The 21,070-nt window shown below is 39.9% G+C and overlaps 1 protein-coding gene across 2 annotated transcripts in view; it reads left to right on the top strand.

The window, feature by feature from the left end:
* Window positions 1–21,070, top strand: part of LOC134607867 (chloride channel protein C-like) — a 188,389-nt gene that overhangs the window by 89,600 nt on the left and 77,719 nt on the right. For both annotated transcript variants that reach the window (XM_063450441.1, XM_063450440.1), the window contains one exon: window positions 18,589–18,755. In XM_063450441.1, coding sequence (XP_063306511.1) covers window positions 18,589–18,755 — 167 coding nt within the window. The remainder of the gene's footprint in view (window positions 1–18,588; window positions 18,756–21,070) is intronic.

Here is a 21,070-nt window from a genome sequence, read left to right as displayed (position 1 = left end):
GTCTGTTAGTGTGTGTGTCTGTTAGTGTGTGTGTCTGTTAGTGAGTGTGTGTGTCTGAATGTGTGTGTCTGTTAGTGTGTGTGTTTGCCTGTGAGTGTGTGTGTCTGCTAGTTTGTGTCTGCTAGTGAGTGAGTGTGTGTCTGTTAGTGAGTGTGTTTGTCTGTTACTGAGTGCGAGTGTGTCTGTTAGTGTGTGTGTATTCCTGTTAGTGTGTGTGTGTTTCTGTTAGCTAGTGTATGCGTATCTGTCAGTGAATGTGTGTGTGTGTGTATTTAGAATGCGGGGCGGGGGGAAAGGTTGGGTGGGGGTGGCGCGGGGGGGGGGTGCACCTGAGTTTTGTCCTGCCTAGGGCAGCACAAAACCAGTATACACCACTGCCCAGTAGCTCACCATCTGCCCTGGTACCGCTGTGAGAAGACCGCACACTGCCGCCGCGCAACCATCTAACCGGAAGTGCCAGATGTGCTGTGAGAGCAGTGGGGCAGCCTGCTGTAAAACTACCCACATCGCCTGCGATAAGTAATTATATTTAATAAAATTAATTACAGAGATTCACTAAGAATCCCCAATCCTGTGGGAAGCCATCCACTTACACAGAAAGTATTTTCTCTTTTTTTTTCTATTGCTATTCGCTATTAAGTGATGATTGCCCTGCTGTACAGGAGGCTAATTGTGTCTTAGATAGCCTCCAGGAAGATAAAGTGTATTGCTCTAACAATTTTCGCGCCCATCCGACATTTTGTCGTTTCTGAAAATAATGCCATGAGTCTTACTAGTCCTTGCACTCAGACTCAAATGTAAATAAATATAATTAATAAAATATTATATTATAATTATTATTTTTTTTTTCTTTAAATAACATACCAAGGCAATAATGCACTAATACCTGGCTAATACCTAATGCACTTATCATATTTTAAAGGTCTTTTACCCCATCAATTTAGTATTTTTTTTAAACTAACAGCTTTGGGTGGCATTGTGTGTATAATATCTATGTATCTGTTTATATATTTTAAGTCACTTTCCTTTTTTTTTTTAAATCTATAGCTGAGGCATAGTCCTCTTTCAGTGACTTTACAATGTCAGCGGTTTGGAAATATAGTTTCTGATAAAGACACCACATTTGCTTGTAGTTTTTCATATTTGATTTATTAAATTCATGAAAAGAATTATATTAATAAAATCAAAGAAAAAAAAAAGCATTTTAAAAGTATTTGGGCAAAACGGCAGTTTCGGTTTCGGTTTTCGGTCAAGGGCATCCTGAATTTTCGGTTTCGGTTTCGGCCCTGAATTTTCATTTCGGTGCACCCCTAGTTGTAAGTGTTGCAAATGCTTGCAGCTGAATCCTGGCTATGTTTGTATACTTTTTATTTAAAATTGTATACAATGTAACATTCTTCTTCTTTCGCTGGGTAAGTATATTAGTACTTAGGCAATACTGTGCTTCGGAACTTCTGCACTTTGACACATCGGAACTTCGGCACTTCAGCACTTCGGCACTTCGGAAATTCAGTTATTTCGGAACTTCGGGCCCCTCGGCAATTCGGAACTTCGGCAATTCGGACATTCGGAAGTACCCGAATGTCTGAATTGCCCGAAATTCGTCCGAATTCATATTCGGACCGAAACGAATTGCACATGTCTAGAAGCCATCCAGAAATGATCCGCAGCCAAGAACAAGTTGTGACAATGAGTTCAATGAGTTCATGACTGGCCTGGTGGTTTGCAATTTAATTTATCTCTGGACTGTCTGTTTCTCCATTTTATATATAACCCCCATATTTTGCAATCAAGAGTGAATAGTTTAGGCTATTGAGATTAGTACTGTAATGCATTCTATAATGATTTTTGACTATTCCTCAAACACAGGGCTAATAATTAACAGTTGGGTTTTATCAATAGTTTTTTTTGTAAATCTGATTTTTATTGGATTTTTCTTTATGCAAAAGATGTCAGTATTAAACATAGTGAGACGGGCAGGTTCCTCAGTATGGGAAGCATGTCTGGTCACGCAGGACCCAAATATCAAAATATATAACAAACTGTCATGGAATTTGCAGGCCCCTATTAAACAATGGTAAGAGCGGGTTTCTGTTCTGCTTTTATATGTATTGCTTCAGCAGAATCATATCATCTGTATTGAAGTTGACAAGATAGACGAAAACACAAAAATGTGTTTGAAAATCGTTATCATAACTTCACATTAGGAAACGAATAGTGCTACACATACCAATGGCAACAGAGGTAGTTATGCATTCAACAGTGTACATTGTTGAAGAAACATTTTCAATACTTCTGCATAACTCTACTCACGAGAACAAATATCACTTTTTCACTCTCACTGGTTCCATTTTGGGTCTTTCCCTGAAGAGGTGCAATAAACTTTAACCACACTTTCCACCGCACAGGTGCAAGCAAGATTATACCGTGTCGGCACATCATACGATACTTGCGTATTTGTTATGTATTTAATACAAATATTTACACATTTTCTTTTTTTTCTTATTTTGGAAACTAAATGAGAATAGAATTATGAAAGATAGAAATTTAAGAACTAAGGAGTTCTTTTTATCAATAGGTTATCATTCTGTGATACTAGTTAAGTGAGCTATTTAAAAGCTTTATTCATTTTTTGCCACAAGGCTGTGCTACAGTCCATATTGTTCCGGCCTTTTCTCTTTCGTGTTAAAAGGAACAAAAGAAAGATACGAAAATGTGCTTGCAATCAGGGGCAGAACATTTTTTTACAGATATATTTTTTCATACTGATGGTTCTTGCGATCCAATGGAATAAATCATTCATTAAGTTCATTTTACATGCACAACAATCATGAACATACACATTATCTCAATTTATTTCTGAGGTAGCTTAATTGTCTGCAAAGCATGCAAGCCCTGGATGATCTGCAGTTCAAGGTACCATATGTAATTTCTCCTAAAACTTTTGTTTTTGCATGGTGTAACTCAGTCACTGTTCTTATATTAAACCATACTAACTGATGATCACTGGATCCTAAACTTTCACCCACAGTAATATCTTATACCAAATCTCAATTTGTTATCACTAAATCTAGTATGGCCTCTTTACGAGTTGGCTCCTCTACGACTTGTTTTAGAGACAATCCCAGTAGGGAGTTTAGAATGTGTGTGCTCCTGGCACAAGCAGCTATTTTGGTTTTCCAGTTCACATCAGGAAGATTAAAGTCACCCATGATGATAACTTTCCCCTTTATTTTAGCTATTTCCTCAACTAGTAGATTATCTAACTCTTCTATTTGTCCTGGGGGTCTATAAATCACACCAACACAAGTTGCTGTGTGATTACCAAATTCTAAGGTAACCCAAACTCTATGTTCACCTTACTAAATTTTTACAGATACACAGACACACACTAACATGCATAAAGATACACACACACACACACACACATTAACATGCATACAGATACACAAACACACCAATATGGATACACAGACACACACTAACATGCATGCAGATACACAGACACGCACTAACATACATGCAGATACACAGACACACACTAACATACATGCAGATATACACACACTAACATACAGATACACAGACACACACTAACATGAATGCAGATTTAGACACACACTAACATACATACACATATACACACACTAACATACATACAAATATACAGACACACACTAACATACATGCAGATACAGACACACACTAACACATACACACTAACATACATACAGATATACACACACACTAACATACATGCAGATACACAGGCACACACTAACATACATGCAGATATACACACACTAACATACATACAGATATACAGACACACACTAACATACATGCAGATACAGACACACACTAACACATACACACCAACATACATACAGATATACACACACTAACATACATACAGATACACAGACACACACTAATACATATAGATAACATGCCCACACATATCACATTACATATTTTAACCACCCCCCTGCTTACTTACCTTTTTGGTTCAGGAGGGTGGTTTCCCTGGTGTCAAGTGGCATCTGGCTGAGTGTGATGGGAGCCTCTCTCCTCAAGTCCTGCCTCTTAATCTCCCTCCTCCCTCAGCTTGTTGGTAAGCAGGGAGGGGGAAACTCCCTGCATTGCGGCATTACAGTGAAGGGGCCGAGATTGAACATTTAAAAAAAATAAAATAGGGACTACATCCTCCTACTCTGACTTCATAAATGAAGTCCTGAATTATTTTTTATAAATAAAAAATGATCAGCTAGTTAAGTCCATGTGTTATTAGATTGAGATTTATTTTTTTAGCAGAGCCTGTCAATCCACTGGTGTCCCCCCACACTCCCCTCATGCCTTACTTACCTGATCTGTAGGCTGCCCCCCCGCCCTGTGCCTCCCTTACCTAACCTGAAAACTGCCCCCAAGCCTCACTTACCTGATCTGTAGGCTGCCCCCCCATGCCTCACTTACCTGATCTGTATGATGACCCCCTTTACTCCCTCCTGCGGATGCCCATGACCCCTTATCTCCTTTCCTTGCCCACCCTAAGCAATACTTCTAAATGGGACGTGTGTGGTAACTGAGTTGATTGTGCAGGGCTTGACTGAGTGTGATTGTGTTGGTTGGTTGAGTGTGATCTGTATGTGTGGAGTTGGCAGAGTGTAATTTTATGTATGTGGCTGGCTGAATGTGATTGTATAGTTGGTTTGTCTGCATGTGAGTGTAGAGTGATTGGCCCTGCTTGGTGTCACTTCCCTAATAATGGAAATCCCCCATGCTGTTGCTAACATGCTGGCTTCACTGCCAGCACTCTGCTGCCAGTGCATCCCATATTCACCTAGTAAGTGCCTAGTGGGGGAGTAACACAGTGACAGGTAGCAGGGGGACCTGCAGTCATCCAATCTATGGCATTAGACCCTGTGTGCCACTGGAGTCCTTGTCTAATGTTGATAATTTAAATGACAGGCAAGGAAGGGATCATATTTTTTAAAAAGCTTCAAATTAAAATTTATACATTTACTAGCATTTCTGCTAGCACAATGTATAGATGGAATTTAATGTTCTTTAATATACACGTATTGTATGTAAACTTTAATATAATACACATTTATTAATAATACTTGCACATGTATACAGTGTGTATGCTCGTATATATATATATATATATATATATATATATATATAAATATACACACACACATATATTCATATTACAACAAATCACAGGAATTGAGTAAAAATATTTTTTTATAAAACATTTTCATCCTTTTAAGCACACACGCTAACTGACCCATACATGCAACCATTGGCATACACTGTTTAATCAATACACACTTTAATTGACAGACACTCACTCAAATACACATAAACTGACAAACACAGTATTTAACCAGCACCGACATACACATTCTCCAGTGGGATCCTTTCCCTGGACCAGGGTGGGTCCTTTCCTGGTGTCCAGGGTGGGTCCTTTCATGGGGACCAGTGGGTATCCTTTCCTGGGGACCAGGGTGGGTCTTTTACTTTGGGTCAAGTGGAGCTGCTGTGATCCTTTCATTTTCATGTTCTTCCTGCACTACCCCCCCGTAAGCCGTTTAGTGATGCTGGGACGTCATATCCTGGTTCTCTGCATCACTCCTGAAGGTGCAAGGGAGCAGTTTAGGAAGGGCACTAAGATTACAGCTCCCTCCACGCAGTCTTTCTCCATTTTTTCCCAGTACACCGTATTTAGGTAGAGTAGGTACCTGCCGTCTGGATTAGCAGGTGCCTACCCTATCTTTGCAGACAACCAGCTTTCTCCTGAGGGGGCCCTAAGGCAGTCATCCGCTAGTTTTTTGGCCCCTATGACGGACGGAACACAGAGGGCCTGTTCGCACTCATGACCTCAGCGACCCCTGTAGTTCTGCCACTGTATGCAACTAAATATAATTAATAATTAGAACAATGTATCTTAATTACAGATAATATTTCTAAGCACATTTATTGTCGTTTGAAGACACATTACTGTGAGCATTACTGCGGTGGAACTCTGTTACACACCAATAATATGGAGCTCCTATAAAAGAGGGACATTAAAATAGAAAAGAGGGACAGGAGGATTTTGTGCCCAAAATAGGACTGTCCTTCCTCAATAGGGACAATTGGGAGGTAATCTGTCGTTTCCTGTTCTTGTCTCAAACTTGAGAAACGTTCAGGTCATTGAAAGCATTGGTTCTGATAGTCAAAAAGCTTGGCTATTTCCTGCTGAGCAAAGCATTTAAACTGTGAAATCTCTAAATGGATAAATTTATCAAACAGCCTATATTTACTAGTTCTGTATGTGGTAAGGAAATAAATGGGTTTGGATGTAAAAGATGATTTGTAAACATACATAGTTTAGAAATTTATTGGGAAATTTATAGTAATTCTATCAAAACAGATTGCTGTATAGTATTGAAAAATATTTTTTAGTGATAGTTCTAACAGATTGTTTAACCGCAGAGAAGTTTAGCAAAGTGGCTTAAATGAAAGATGTAAAAACATGTGTAGAAGAGATTTATTAAGTAACACTTTCATTGCCAGGTGCTCTAAATCCTTTATTATTGGGGGAATATAAAGAAAAGTCACATCTATTTAAACCATTGGGTACAAAGATAACTACTAACCCATAGATGTAGGATAAAACAGCAATCACATTAACATCTAAAAAAATAAAATTATGTAGCTGTTAACACAAGAGTCTAGGGGCTCTAAAGAAATATTGGTGGGGGCCACCCAGGGGCTTCAGACAGATATATTACCACAATAAAAAGGGATGGACATGTCATGTCCTCCCCCATTTTTAGGGTGTCCATCTTCCCCACCACCTCAGGTGACTAGTGGTCCCCAAACCCCTCGCCACCCATCATTAAATCATTTTCTACCCTTTTCTGCCTAATAATAGTGAAGTAGGACCAATACATCTAATGCCTATAAAAAGGAAAACCTTCAGAATTTTCAATTTTAGGTTAGAATGTCCCAACTTAAAAAATAGCTGACTGAGAACATTTCCTGTTTGGCAATTGTGGCCAAAAATTTTAAAATCACTTTGACTTCTCATCAATGCACTCTTTAGTGAATAATCCCATAAGTGTTCACGAAATTCATTTTACCCTTCTAACATTAGGGGCCAGCTTGTCACATGAGCCATCAGTGGCTCATATGAATGATAAAGCCCCAAACAGTATACGTGGATGCTTCATCACCATCAGATCAAGTTCAGATTATGATTTTTTTGTGTATTTTAATTTACTTTGTGAATAGTGAATTTGCTGGACAATTTTACCCGATAAAGAGCTAAGTACAACTATTGTCATGTCTTAGGACTGTAGTTCAGGCTGGATGTTTGTATGGCTAATTTCCTTCCATTGAAATTCTCAAGTCCCACAAAGGCAGAAGAACCACGACTTTTTGAGTTCCAAGCCGGCTCAGGGTGATAAAGTTGTAGACTAACAGAAACTATTAATTTTTATTAGCTTTGTAGACGCTATAACTTTCCAATAGTATAATTTTATCCCACGTTACTGCTTCATTAGATTTGGCAGCTAAATAAAGCTAACACACTGAGTGCTATTTTTTAAAGCCCTAACAGATATACAGATATATTGTTGGCCCTTTCTTTGTTTGAGATGAATGACAAGACCACCAGATGAGAAATGCTTTCACTGCAGCCTCTCTGCAAACACATACACTTTTATGACTGCCCAGAAAGCAGATTTACATTCTCCTTGTATTGCTATTTATTTCTGAAGTCTTTTCTCCTTATGTTTGAAAGCAAGGCTTCCGGCCTTGATATTCCCAGAGAACGGCTGGTTCTACCTGCTAAATGAAAATGTACAAAAACCCCATGGAGGGAGATTTAATCAAGCAATGTTTTATCTGGTTTTGAAAATCCACAATATTACTTTTTTTATTGAGCTGATTCTGCACTGGCGGTTTCCCAGCAGAATGTAAAAATATATTTATGTGGTTAAATCAAACTATCTTTAGCTTAAGAGTAAAACTGGATTATTTCTCTGATTAATTCCCATAAACCTCCCCAAAATGTACAAGCTGTTAATTTAATTCATCTACCAGTTGCTTAGCGGATTCATCTCTCCTGAAATAGCATATCAAATTAATAATTTTTAATCATTCACAGCGTTTTCACTTAGAAGGGGACACCATTAAGTGGTTAATGTATATGATCATTGGTTTTACCAGTGAGGGACATAAGAACTTTTAATATAGCAGGTAACTTATTAAACTCTCAATCCACATTATAAATGTCTGTAAGGGTTTGTGGTCCTATGAAGGGATGTTCTATAATTTAGACACAGGGCGGTACATCGGTACCATGTTATGCCTGGAGTAAACATGTTCATAAAGAGTTAATAAAAGCCCTGCAGTAAATACAAAAGTAAAAGAAAGAAAGCGAAAAGAAAAATGTCTGGAACCACTTCAGAAGCCAGGGATGGATTTGGGTTCCAGTTTGAAAAAAAATAATTAAAAGCAGGAAACTTAATCTTATAGTAAACTCTGGTCCAAAATTAGGGCAGGTGATAAAACGCTATTTCAACAGAACAATTCAGGGGTCAGATAGCTGGTGAATAGGAAAAAGAGTATGAAAGAGGAACAAGAATGCAGAAAGGTGCCACCTGGGGTACCTTCCAGGAGGCTAGTCACTAGGTACAGAGCCACCAGTATGTACAGAATTCTTGCCTAGGAAATGTATAATGTGGACCTGGCTTGCCACTGTGACGCATTGGGTTGTCAGCTCTGTGTGTGCATGTGCACAAAGATACAGCACAAGCCTGCAAACCTACTAACAGCAGCTGCAAAACCTGGGATGGATTGGATGGCATCTAGAAGCCCCACTATGATATGCAACTCCAAATATCATGCCTCTCATAACTATATCTTCTAAAGTAGCAAATACATCTCAATCAGTCATGATTTTTTTTAAGTCACAAAAAGAAGCAATACATGCAGGATTCGAAGCTGACCAGGTGTCTGGCCATTTAATGATAATGTAATAATAACAACATGCTACTTGCAGTCGCACCAAAGTAGGACATGTTTTATCCCTGGGACTAGTGAAAGAAGCACTGATTTGGTTTACTTTCTATGAATATTGAATATTGACTAGCGTTTATAACTCACAGCCTCGCTCATTGAATAAACCAGCTGTAAGAGAGAAATTTCCTCTCTATGTCTGCATGTATGGTTGAGCATGACCTGTCACGCACATTAGGAGATGGAACATGTACGTGCACTCTCATTGCCTTCCTGTGTTTCCACATACCCTTCATTACAGGGATCCCATCATCACACAGTCATTGAAACAATGTATCAGGGTTGGGCTGAATCCCTTTAGGGTAAAACCAGTAGTTTTACCTCTTGATGGTCCAAGAAACATTTCTGTAAGAACAAGGTTAGTAACAATGTATTCCTCTTTGTGATAGCAATCTCTTAGAAATATCAATGTTATCTTCCCAACTGAATCAATAAAAGAGTTAAAGGGAAGATTAAAGGAATGGATAAGGAACTATATAGATATTGATTTTTCTGAAGTACTCTATATTGTCAACCAACTTCTTGCATTATCAGCTAGTCATCAATCCAATTAGAAAACATTTTTTGTATTTACCTTCTAAAATTGATAATCCAGAGAAGGAACAGACTCACTCTAAAAACAGGGAAACGCTTCTTTTGCAGAGTAATATTTTACCTAAAAATATTTAAACATTTCGGATATTAGTTTACAGATCCGATGATCATGAACCCTTGTGAGTGTTAGATGATCATTCACTACCTCTCATATATTATTCTATGACTCCTAATGCTAGCCAGATGTTTGTGATCCCATTTCTTTTCACTTCCACATGAGGCCAGCAGGTTCCTTTTAAGTACTCATCATAAGCGTGGACAGTAAATAACATTGGGGTGTGCAGTTGGAAAAAACTAACCGTCAAATACAAATTTATAAAAGGTACTACATACATTCTAGTTGTAGCTGTGTGTGTACCAAGATACCATGAATTTGCCTTTAAAAGCATAACAAGCTTACCCAAACTAATGCAAAAGTGCACATAAAGACTTCAACAGACAAATGTGCCCTGCATTAGGGTGTGCCAGGGCACATTAGGGTAGTAGTCCTCACCCTACAATGGCACAATCTTTCCAAAACATTCTACAATCACAGACTGAAGAATTCAAGTTGGATAAGGGAGGGTTAAAGTACTTTTATAAAATGATCTCTCTATTAACATAGATTAATGTTTGATTTCCCCAGGTGCATACTGTTTTCATATCTGGTTAGCCCTTAATGCATCTATACATATATAAGATATTCAGTAATTATCCTCTGCATGGAGAGATAAGACACAGTGCTTTATCGCTAAGGCTGATGGCATTTGAGACTAAAGCACTGTTGGAATAGGTAAGAATGGAATATTTAAACTCACTGAATCTATTTCAGTTCCTTTCTGCTGGCTTAGCTCCTGTTTGGCTGCCAGATATTTGATAGATGATGCATCAGGTCTACAGTGTGTGTTTCCAAGTCACAAAGCACTGAAAGATTTCATGAGAGCTATCCTGCTTTTGTTCTCAAAAGTTTGAGAATAAACAAACAAAATAAATTAGAAGGTAAAAAAGATTATGCAAAACTGTGAAAGTCTAATAATGAGATCTTCATAACTTTGTCCACCTCATTAAACTGTTGGCTGGTACTTCTGATATGTCTCGATGAACTCATCTTGATGTAGTTCCTATTTTTCAGATTACAAAAAGCTAAAAAAATTGCAGGAAAATGTTTAATTTCACCAATATCACTAATTTCGCACCTTTGTTAATTTCCACATGTAAACCTTGCCCTAATACTCAGTATATTTGCTTATATGTTACCTTTTCGGAAACACAAAAAATATAAGAAGAGAACAATATTTAATGTTTTTGTAATTAGTATAACTGAAAAAGATCACATGAATTATATTTCTGTGTCTGACCTAAAGGAATATGTAGAATTGTCCTATAATTCTGAACATAGTTTGCCAGGTTAGAAAGTCTTGCGCTGTGTGTGGCTGTACTTAGTACAATTTACCCACAACAGGATAAATGTTTTAACACTTTATTCCCTCTCCCAAAAATGTTAACCTTGTTTTTTAATTTGTATGGATAGTAACTGTACAAAGCTGCTTCACATCAGTTTTTTTTTTCAGTAGAGAAGCGAGCCAAAAAAGCACTTACAGTAGAACACTGCAGATGTTTCTGTTTCATAAAATCAGCGGTAAATGTTTGGATCTATTCCCTGGTTTTCCTCTTCTAGGGAGGAATTGCCAAAAACCCTTTGTTCATTCTTGGGGCGGTAGTTTATAACGGCATTATTTGAGTAGATGAGCTAAAACTTTGAGGACCTCACTTTAACAAAAATAGTGTCAGGGTTGGACTACTGCAGTCATTCAACTGACTGAACTCCCATCATGTTCGACATTATCTTACTGCATAAAGGGACACTATAGTAACTAGAACTACTAGAGCTTAATGTAGTGGTTCTAGTGTCTGTAGCATGTCCCTGCATGCTCTTCAATGTAAACCCCTGACTTTTCAGAGAAAAGGCAGTGTTTGCATTACTGCCTAGGAACACCGCTAGTGGCATTTCTATGAGGAGATGCTGATTGTTGCACAAGGCTGTTTTGTCGTGCATGCACAATAGCCTTCCAATGCTTATGGGAAAGCATTGGTTTGGCTGAGATCATCGGACTGATGATCTCAGCCATAAAGGTGTGGGAAAAAGGCAAGTGTAAATCATTTATCTTAAATCTGAGGGATGTGGGCAGGGTATTAAACAGTTACCCAAGCACTATAAAGGGGAAAAAAAACATACATAAACAAAAGCAACTTCCAGAAAAAAAAAAGAAGTGATGGCTACCTGAATTAATTTTCAGGAGTCCACTGCTCCTCATCTTGGCCAGCCTGCATACGGCACTAAGGTGGCAGACACCCAGAGCTGGAGAGGTGCCTGCCACCAAGTGGAGCTTTGGGGTGCCAGACTCATGGCAAGCTGGGTCTGGGGGATGAAATATTTGAATCATATTAATTCAGGCACCAATGGTTAAAGCAGCGTCTATCTTCATAGAGATACAAATGCCTTAATGGACTCACGAGGGAGCTATAAGGAGCAGGAGGCAGCCAGGGACACAGTAATCTAGGTTGGCAGACACCTGATGCATTCAGGTGCCTGTCCTATGCGTGCTTCATTTTTGAGGCAGACTTAGGGAAGGCAGGATCTGAGGGGGGACATATTTTAATAATATTTAGACAGGCACCAATGGTTGAAGCAGTGCCTGCCCTAATATATCTGCAAACGCTTGCAGGCAGGAGGGAGCATGGGAGTGGGGAAAGCTTACTGTATGACGGCACACACCTGCTGTTAAAGCAATTCCTCTGCTATTTTTGAGGCCAGAAAGGAAATGGCTCAGTCAAGGGTATTTCTCAGAGTGGAGGGAGCAGGACACAATAAAATGGGAGACAGTAGGAGAGAAAAGAAGGTGTCATTCACGTAAGCAATATGGCGGTGGCATAAATATCGTTTTGTGAAAGTGCTTGATGGATCTTCTATCACATGTGACTGGTTTTTCTTTTAATAAAATACTTTTTGAAATCGATTATATGATGTTTTTCAAACCCATATCAAGTCAACCCCTTCTTTATATGTCCAATCACTTTCCAATGAAAACTGACTGTGCATCATGGGAAATATAATTTACAACATTTAAAATAAAATATCAGTAAAGACAATTAAACTTAAATGTAATGAAAAAAATAACTACAGCAAAAGTTACCGTATTTGTGGATTGAATTTTCCTTAGTATCTGGAGCAATATAGTGAAATCTATAGAAATATAATCCAAAAAGAATAAATGCTAAACTGGACACTGTAGATGTGTCTGAGCTGAATTTAACTAACCTTTAGCTCACCCATTGTTTGTATACTACACACGTCCTCGAGGACCAGACAGGTACAGAGACACACATATATACATAAAGAAATTAAATAGATGTATAATTCAGTGCACAAATATTTGTATACATAAAATTAATAAATGCTTGTTTTAAAACATGTAAACAAGCCGTTCTATATTATTTTGTACAGCATACATATAAGTAAATGCGTTCTTTAGTGCATCTCCTGGATTACTTTGGCTGGAAGCATTACTTAAATGACTGTAGACAGTGCACAGTAAATCAGTTGATTCCGGCTCAGAGTAGGTTTTTAGATACCCAGAAGGTTGCAAGTTATGTGAGATCAGATTGTGATTTATGTCAGATTGTGGTTTATGTACTGGCACTAGCGCTTGATCTCTGACCCCTATAAAACAAGGTAGAGACGACTTCCACCATTTCCGCTAGCCCTATGTGTTAAAGGCCTAGAATGTCTCATGGCATTAAAAGGATGAAGCCCTAATCATACTGGGGTTATGCATGACTTTGTGTTGCCTTTGGTTCAAAGCATTTTTTATTTGACCAAAGAAGGCTTAAAAATGGCAACCCCCATGAACTAAGTGCAAGACAGAAAATTCTATGGAAAAAGGCAGTGACCTATATTCATCCATTGCAAAATAATACACATAGAACCTTTTAATACATTTACAGTTTTCCTAGAAGTATGTGAAGCTGTGCCAGGTTGGTTCTCCCTCTCTCCATCTGCTTATAACCCATCACTGACAACATTTTGCTTCCACTTTCCAATACAGTTTGATGAAAAGGGAATTATTCCCAGGTATAGCCAAGAGTACTTGCAATATCTACACATTTTGTTTAATTCATAAAAAGGGTTAAATACATTTGTACTGTACTGCATCCCTTTGACCCAGTCTATTAACATAATATATGATCATGTGAGTTTTCTCACTGGGGAATTGTTGATAAATATAGGCCACATAGTGACATATTGTTTATGTCTCTATCCTCGAATTCAGCTGGATGTTTGCAGGCTTTCTGGAAATAGCCATTGAGTGTATTTAGACATGTTTTACAATTCATATTCAGAAAGGAAAGTTGAATACAGATTACTTGTTAAAGGGATATTTAAAATGGGGGGGAAAAGAAACTACATCAAATTGTTTACTTTATGAATATCCTTTATTTAGGAATACAGAAACCCCTTTTCCAGCATTTCTGTTCACTCATACTCCACTTGTATGGTCTGATGGTCAAGCACTCCTTGTAAATATAATGATCCTATTTATCAAGACATGGCTTGATAAAGACCCTGTTATGTGGCTGAAACATTGCGTTGTGTGAGAGCACAATAAAAAGAATGTGCTATTTGCAAGGAGTGCTGAAGAATTTGTTTATGTTTACTGCAAATCCTTTGTGTGTCTATTACTTTCTTCCAGCTACATTCTTCCTAGCCCATTGTGCCTCTATTTGTGTGTCTCGTTTTCTCTTCAGCCTCTTAGTGTGTCTCTTACTTTGCATGTGTTCACTTGTGTGTCTGTAGACACTGCTTTTGAATTTTATCCCTACTTTGTGTCTCACACCACCCTTTAGTTTACCTTATTTGCCTCTTACACCCCTCATTTGTCTCTTATTACACCCCAGCCCCTTTGTGTATCTCTTATGTCCTCCAGCCCCTTTGTGTGTCTATTACCTTCTTTTAGCCACATTCTTCTTCCAGCCCCTTGTACCTCTATCTCTGTGTCTCTTTCATTTCAGCCCTTTAGTGTGTCTCTTACTTCTCTCAGCCACTTTCAACACCCAGCTTACTGTCAGGCGGGTAGAGGATAAATAAGATCCTTTACTACAGTCCGTGAGGCCACATTACATGGAGTAACTGCCAATAGGGGGAGTGCTGTGCGCCCCTCTTCTGCTGGTCACCTGGACATTGTGTCCCTAATGTGGCCCTGACGATAACAGTGTCATAGTGAAGAGCAATGCTATCCACTACTCTCCCCTGTGGCACAGGGAAAGTAATATGATAGAACTGATTGCTGACATAGATCAATCATGCTTTTTAAAGTGGGGAACACTGGACCTTCTATAAAACTAGGTAGAGACCAGACGAGTCTACCCCTTATCAGCATTTGTCATCCTATTCTCAGTCTGTATAAAGCTCTTACAGTTAAAATATTTAAGAAATCTAAAATTTCCATCTCTTCTTTCTAGGGTTTCAATAACGCACATTGGTACATTTAATACGTTCTGCTAATATTTTACTATGCCATAAACCTCTAAAACACTGAAATGTGGTCTGTTCCTTATTCCTTTCTCCTTTGACATTTACGGAAGTTTACTTTGTGTACCTGTTCAGCGTAAGAGACACACACTAAGAGACTGTTCAAATGTATTCTTGGGTTTTTGTTTTTAATTATCCTGATAAGAATCCCACTGCTAGGATTATTATAAGGATCATTATCTGGATTGCACCTGTACATTTAAATCTTTGCAGTGAGTGTGTGGCCCTCTCTCAATTTATATCTCTATATAATGTAATATACTGAAATATTAACACAAAGTTAACTACAAAATTGGTGAATTTAGGCCAAAATATTAAAAACTTACATTAGTTAGCAATAACTCTTTTAAGGCCCAGTTATATAATAGTCACGCATATGGTATGCAATTTAACACCCAAAATGAAAGGAAAATTAAAAATTCAGTTGAACTAATCCAGTGTTAATTTTAGCGACAAATTTCAATGTATTTTTTGCCATAGTCTTTTTTTTTAAATTCTTTATTTTGTTGTGAATGAAGGTATAACAGTCCATATGTGGTACCCCGACGGCATTCCACACACGTTTTAATGACAAAAATAACAATAAGTTTGCAAATTTTTTATATTATTATGAGAGGTCAGCTTTATGAGCTGTAGCTTAAAGGAGTATTCAACGCTTGAGACAAGATATAAGTAGGTAGAGTTATGTATCAGGATTAACAGACATTAGCAAACAGTGGGTCCCTGAGACCTGTTAAGATTTGCAACCGTGCATTATTAAGTGGTTTGAGTATTACCAAGATCAACAGATGAGGTACAAGATGCTGGCAAGCATACTGCTAGAAAGCTGACTGAAAACACAGAACTGGCAGGCTATACATGTTACTTAGTGGATGCATGTGCGCGCAAGCTTACAGGATCGAAAATTTATTATTAGTGTCACACTATGCCATGCCACTTGCATATACTATGCATAATGCATACGCTAAGCGGACTGACTCTCCCTGAGTAATTATGCAGTGGTGCTGGTCTGACCTTCTGGGACAATTCTAACATAGCATTGCAGTCCTGTACATTAATAATGGCATTTCTTCATAAGGCAACACAGGTGATGCATTTGTCATTTGAATGAGAGGTGGGGAACAAGAGAGATATAAAACAAGCAGAGTAAGCAGAGGGTGCTTTCTGTACTGGTCGCTGTTCCCAGTTACGGCGGGTCACAGCAAGACCGGGTACCATGGAGGTCATAAACACAGGGCTGTCCGGAGTGCAGGTAAACGTGCAACGAGAGTCCACCATTTGTAAGCCCAGCTGGGTGTGGGTCGGTGTTGGTCAGGCAGTCCTCTTTAGCCGTGTGCTGCGGTGTGCCAAGCTGTGGTGTCAGCTCTCGATTGCCCCTCATGTCGCTTGGTGCGGACCGAGATGACCCCCATCGGTCCATAGGGGGGGGTAGGAGATGACGGCCTCGAGGAACCAGTGTCCAGGTCAGTCAGCCCGGGGAGCGGCCGCCTCCCCGAAGCTCGATCTCCGGCAGGCCTCAGGGCTTGTTGTCGGGTCCCGGGGGGGTTACAGGCTTGTTTCTTGTGTCGGGTAAGTCCCCCAGGTATCCCCTTCATGATGGCTTCCCTCCAGTGGGCGATTGTGCAGTTTTTGTTGGGGTTTTACCCCTAAAAGAGTAGATTAGAGCGGGAGCTGAGGTTCAGCACAACCGCTCTGTCTGGATGCCAGGCTCCGCCCCCCCTTGTCATAGTCTTTTGACTAAAAAGCTATTTAAGTTTTAGTTGTATTTTAGTCATCTGAATTGTTTTAGTTTAAACCTAGGTTTAGTCGACTAAATCTCCAGAACATGTTAGTCGACTAAATCTCCAGAAGACTTTAGTTGACAAGACTAAAATCTAATGGGTTTAGTTTAGGTTTAGTTAAAGCCTTTGTCTGTCTCTTTTGCCCATTCCCCAGCCCCTCTGTGTCTCTTTGTTTCCTCCCAGCCCCATCTAGGTGTCTCTCTCCCAAGCCCTGGTCTGTCTCTTTTGCCCCTTCCGCAGCCCCTCTGTGCAGTGTTAAGTTTGGCGGCAAATATTAATTTAGTTTTAATCATAGTCTTTTGACTAAAATGCCATTTTAGTTTAGTCGTATTTTAGTCATCTGAATTGTTTTAGTTTTAGTCTAGTTTTTTGACTAAAATTGTTAGTCGACAAAATTAACACAACTAATTTTTGCTGTATATCAGTGGCTTTAACCCCTTAAGGACCAAACTTCTGGAATAAAAGGGAATCATGACATGTCACACATGTCATGTGTCCTTAAGGGGTTAAAGAGATTAAATACTGCATACACCATACTTGTGTAAATTGTCATAGCAGGTTCTATCATATTATATACATCCTTATGGTGAAGAACTTACAATTTAAAGACCCCCTCCTCCCAAGGCTAGGCTGAGCTACATAATGAAGATTTGGGGACGGCTGTGTCACATAGAGTAATGCTTTGGAGAAGTAAGAGTTGTTAGGGGGACAGCTTACAACTGTACAGCTTCATAAAATAAACAGATATAACCACAGGATAAACAAACCGTTGTTAACATAAGTTAAAATCTACTTGTGTGAACGTTTTGTGAGGCCAGGTACTCAAATAGGTGAGTGATAGGAGCCTTTATTCGACACAAATGAACAACGTTTCAACACAGAAAAGCTTTTATGAAGCCACCTGGCACTAGAGTTTTCGCTTTTCATGTATATACACTGTGTATAATTTCTATAATATTATTTAGCAAAGCTTAAAGAGGAACAGTCAGGCCTCCAGGCATCTGCCATCCACCATTTGACTCTTGGTGGGAAGCTACATTGGCCTTTAATGAGAAATTCATTAATAATATTTGGATAATGTTAATTGTTATGCCTATCCTTCATCTTTGATGCATGGTACAAATTTATTGAGATGCTGATTAATCAATGTATTCTTAGTATGTCTACACATTAGAGCTAGCCATTTTTAAGCTGGTAATGGAATGTACGGTTGTGCATAACTTCACCTTTATAATTTTTTAACTAACCAGCACTTTAATATTGCCGTACCATATGCTACCAACAGATTTCCACCACTGAAACATTGCTAATGAATACTGTAAGGTTAAAATTGATAAATCCCTGGTTGTCTATTGGTCCATTCAGAAGGAGAGAATGTAGGTGCTATGGGAGTTTGCATAAATATGGGTTGGAAATTGTAAAAAATATTTTAACAATTGTTTAACAAACACATCACAAATATTAATCTCTATATTATTTGAATGCACTTAATTCCCCAGAGAGAATATAATGTTTTTGTATCCCCTCTTAATAGCAGTGCTAATACATAATGTGTGATTTGTCCTTTAGGTGGAGCTAACAAATGATGTGCAGTCCATTATGCTGATAATGGTGGCAGTGATGGTTGGCAAAACAGTCGGAGATTACTTCAATCACTCCCTTTTCAGTTCTCTGTTGCACCTCAAGTGTATTCCACATTTAGAAGCAGAGCCAAACGTGGTCCATGGGAAGAAGAAGTAAGTCTGTTGTTATTGATGTATTTTATTTTTTGCCCATTGCCAAGTTCATGCTAGTGGTGGCCCTTAGAGCAGTGCAAATTTGACACTATAAAGTATGGGAGGAGTATGTCTGGAAATTGGAAAGGCTTGCAATTCCCACCACCCCATATGCTCGCATCATTTTCTACGAGCACTTTCCAATATTGACTCTTGCAAATCTGTTCTATATAGATGCAGAGTCATCTTCACGACTTTTATCAATATAAGTTGGCGTCCTGTTTGACTCACTGTGCCTGTGCACGATTGACACTTGTGAAGAAAAGATACCTCATCCGACCTTTTCTTCTATTTCTGTGCATTTTTGTTTCCTTTTTCTGCCTATAGTGGATTATTCGTTCGGCAGTTTGAACTACCGAACCCCGACCTCCCTCCTGGCTTGTTGTGATCTAAAGCACCGGCAATTAAGTGTTCCCTGGGTGGCCGCTGTTCGTATAGCCGAACGCCACGAGGAAAAGAAAACGGCGGCCATCTTGTTCGCACGAGGCGAGTCAGCGGGACTTGGTCGTCGAGTGTCTGGAACTAAAATCGGACACTCGACCGTACGAAGTACCGCTGAGAACTACCGAACGCCCGCTTCTCCCACTTGCCGAACACCCAGAAGAGCGGCATTCGGTAGTTATGTTCGTATGGACCAGGGGAACAATCGCTCCTATGAGCCAGGAGGGTATCTTCGGTATTTTGACCGCTTTCGCCTTTTTCTCCAATTGACCGACCACACACACTGAATTCGTGGAACTGTTTTGGGCAGGAGCCTTGTGTGTGGTCGGTAAAACAAGACTTCCACACTTTTTAAGAACCCCTGAACCGATCTGGGTGAAATTTGGATATGTTTACCTCCCAGATCGGGGCTATCAGGGGATATGTATTTTGTGGGGATACCTTGTGGGGAAAGGGGTGTTCCAACGTTTGGGTAAAATGTGTGCCCTCTGCCGGGAGATAATTGATTTACTCCTTAACTTATCTCACTATCTCCCAGGCAGAGGAAGGGCGTGTATTAAGAAAATACTGTACTGTGATTGGTGATATGTTTGTTTGTTTTGGGAGGTCCTCTTGCATGAGGATCCCCCATAAAAGCCAGTCTGTTTCAATAAAGCTTGAGTTGTGTTACACCCTTCATGAAGTCTTGGCTCATGTTTGGGGAAGGAATATTCTATCTACTGGGAAGGATTGTCTGGAAGCTGTATTCATCTCTACCCCCTGCTGGAGCTATAATCACTTGTACTCAGCAGCTGGGAAAGGAACAAGAGACCACAGTACCATCACCCCTGCAGGTCTTAACAACTGGTGGAACGCAGAGAGACAACTGGTGAATGGCCCAGCAGTACGAGAAACTAAAACAGACGACGCTACAAGATCTACTGGAAGCCCGAGGCCAGGTGGCAAGCAACAAGAGAAAAGCTACCCCCATGGCAGAACTGATGGAGGGCGACCAAACCAGCAGCAGAGCGGACGTCAGCCGAGAGGAAGCGGAATTCCAACAGAAGGTGATGTGGAGGCTAAATTTATATGGGCCGAACCCCCCACCTGAGGCGATAACGCAAATCCTGGCACAAGTGAACGCAGAACGCAGTGCCCTACAGGCCAGCTTGAACCAGGCAGATAGCGCGTCCCTAACAGGATCTATAAATGGAGGGCAGCGGAGAAAAATTAACTATGCTGCATTTAAAAGCTTTGCGGACGGAGAAACAGACATTGACGCATATCTACAGGATTTTGAACGTCAATGCACTTTGGAGGGTCTGGAATCAGAGCAATGGGCATCGATCTTAAGCAGCAAGCTCACAGGCCGAGCAGCCGAGGCCTACAGAGCAGTTCCTGACACAGCCATACATGACTATGCCAAGGTAAAGGAAATTCTGCTAGCTAGATATGCCGTGACCCCAGAGACTTACAGAAAGAAATTTCGGGCATTACGGAAAGGGGGCCGAGACTCCTACACTGAGTGGGCTTTTAGGCTGTATCGAGCGGCCCAAAACTGGATACAAGGCTGCCTGGCCACCACATTGGAAGAGGTACTACAACTCTTCTTACTTGAAAATTTTTTTGAGCACACCCCAACAGACACCAGGGATTGGGTCAGAGACCGAAAGCCGGCTACCATCGAAGCCGCAGCCAAGCTGGCGGATGAGCATCATGAGGGCCGAAAGGGGGAAGCTAGTGGGAACCGTCCTCTGGTAAGATCCAGTGCTCCACCACCAGGACCTGTGACCAACCCCAGACCACCCACAGTGGCCCCCACAACCCAGCCTGGTTTTGCCCAGAGACCTCCACCG

This window comes from Pelobates fuscus, chromosome 4 (genome assembly GCF_036172605.1).
Source record: "Pelobates fuscus isolate aPelFus1 chromosome 4, aPelFus1.pri, whole genome shotgun sequence".
NCBI classification, from domain to species: domain Eukaryota; kingdom Metazoa; phylum Chordata; class Amphibia; order Anura; family Pelobatidae; genus Pelobates; species Pelobates fuscus.
The sequence above is the reverse complement of the archived record's forward strand: the minus strand, read 5'-3'. Positions and strand labels throughout refer to the sequence as shown.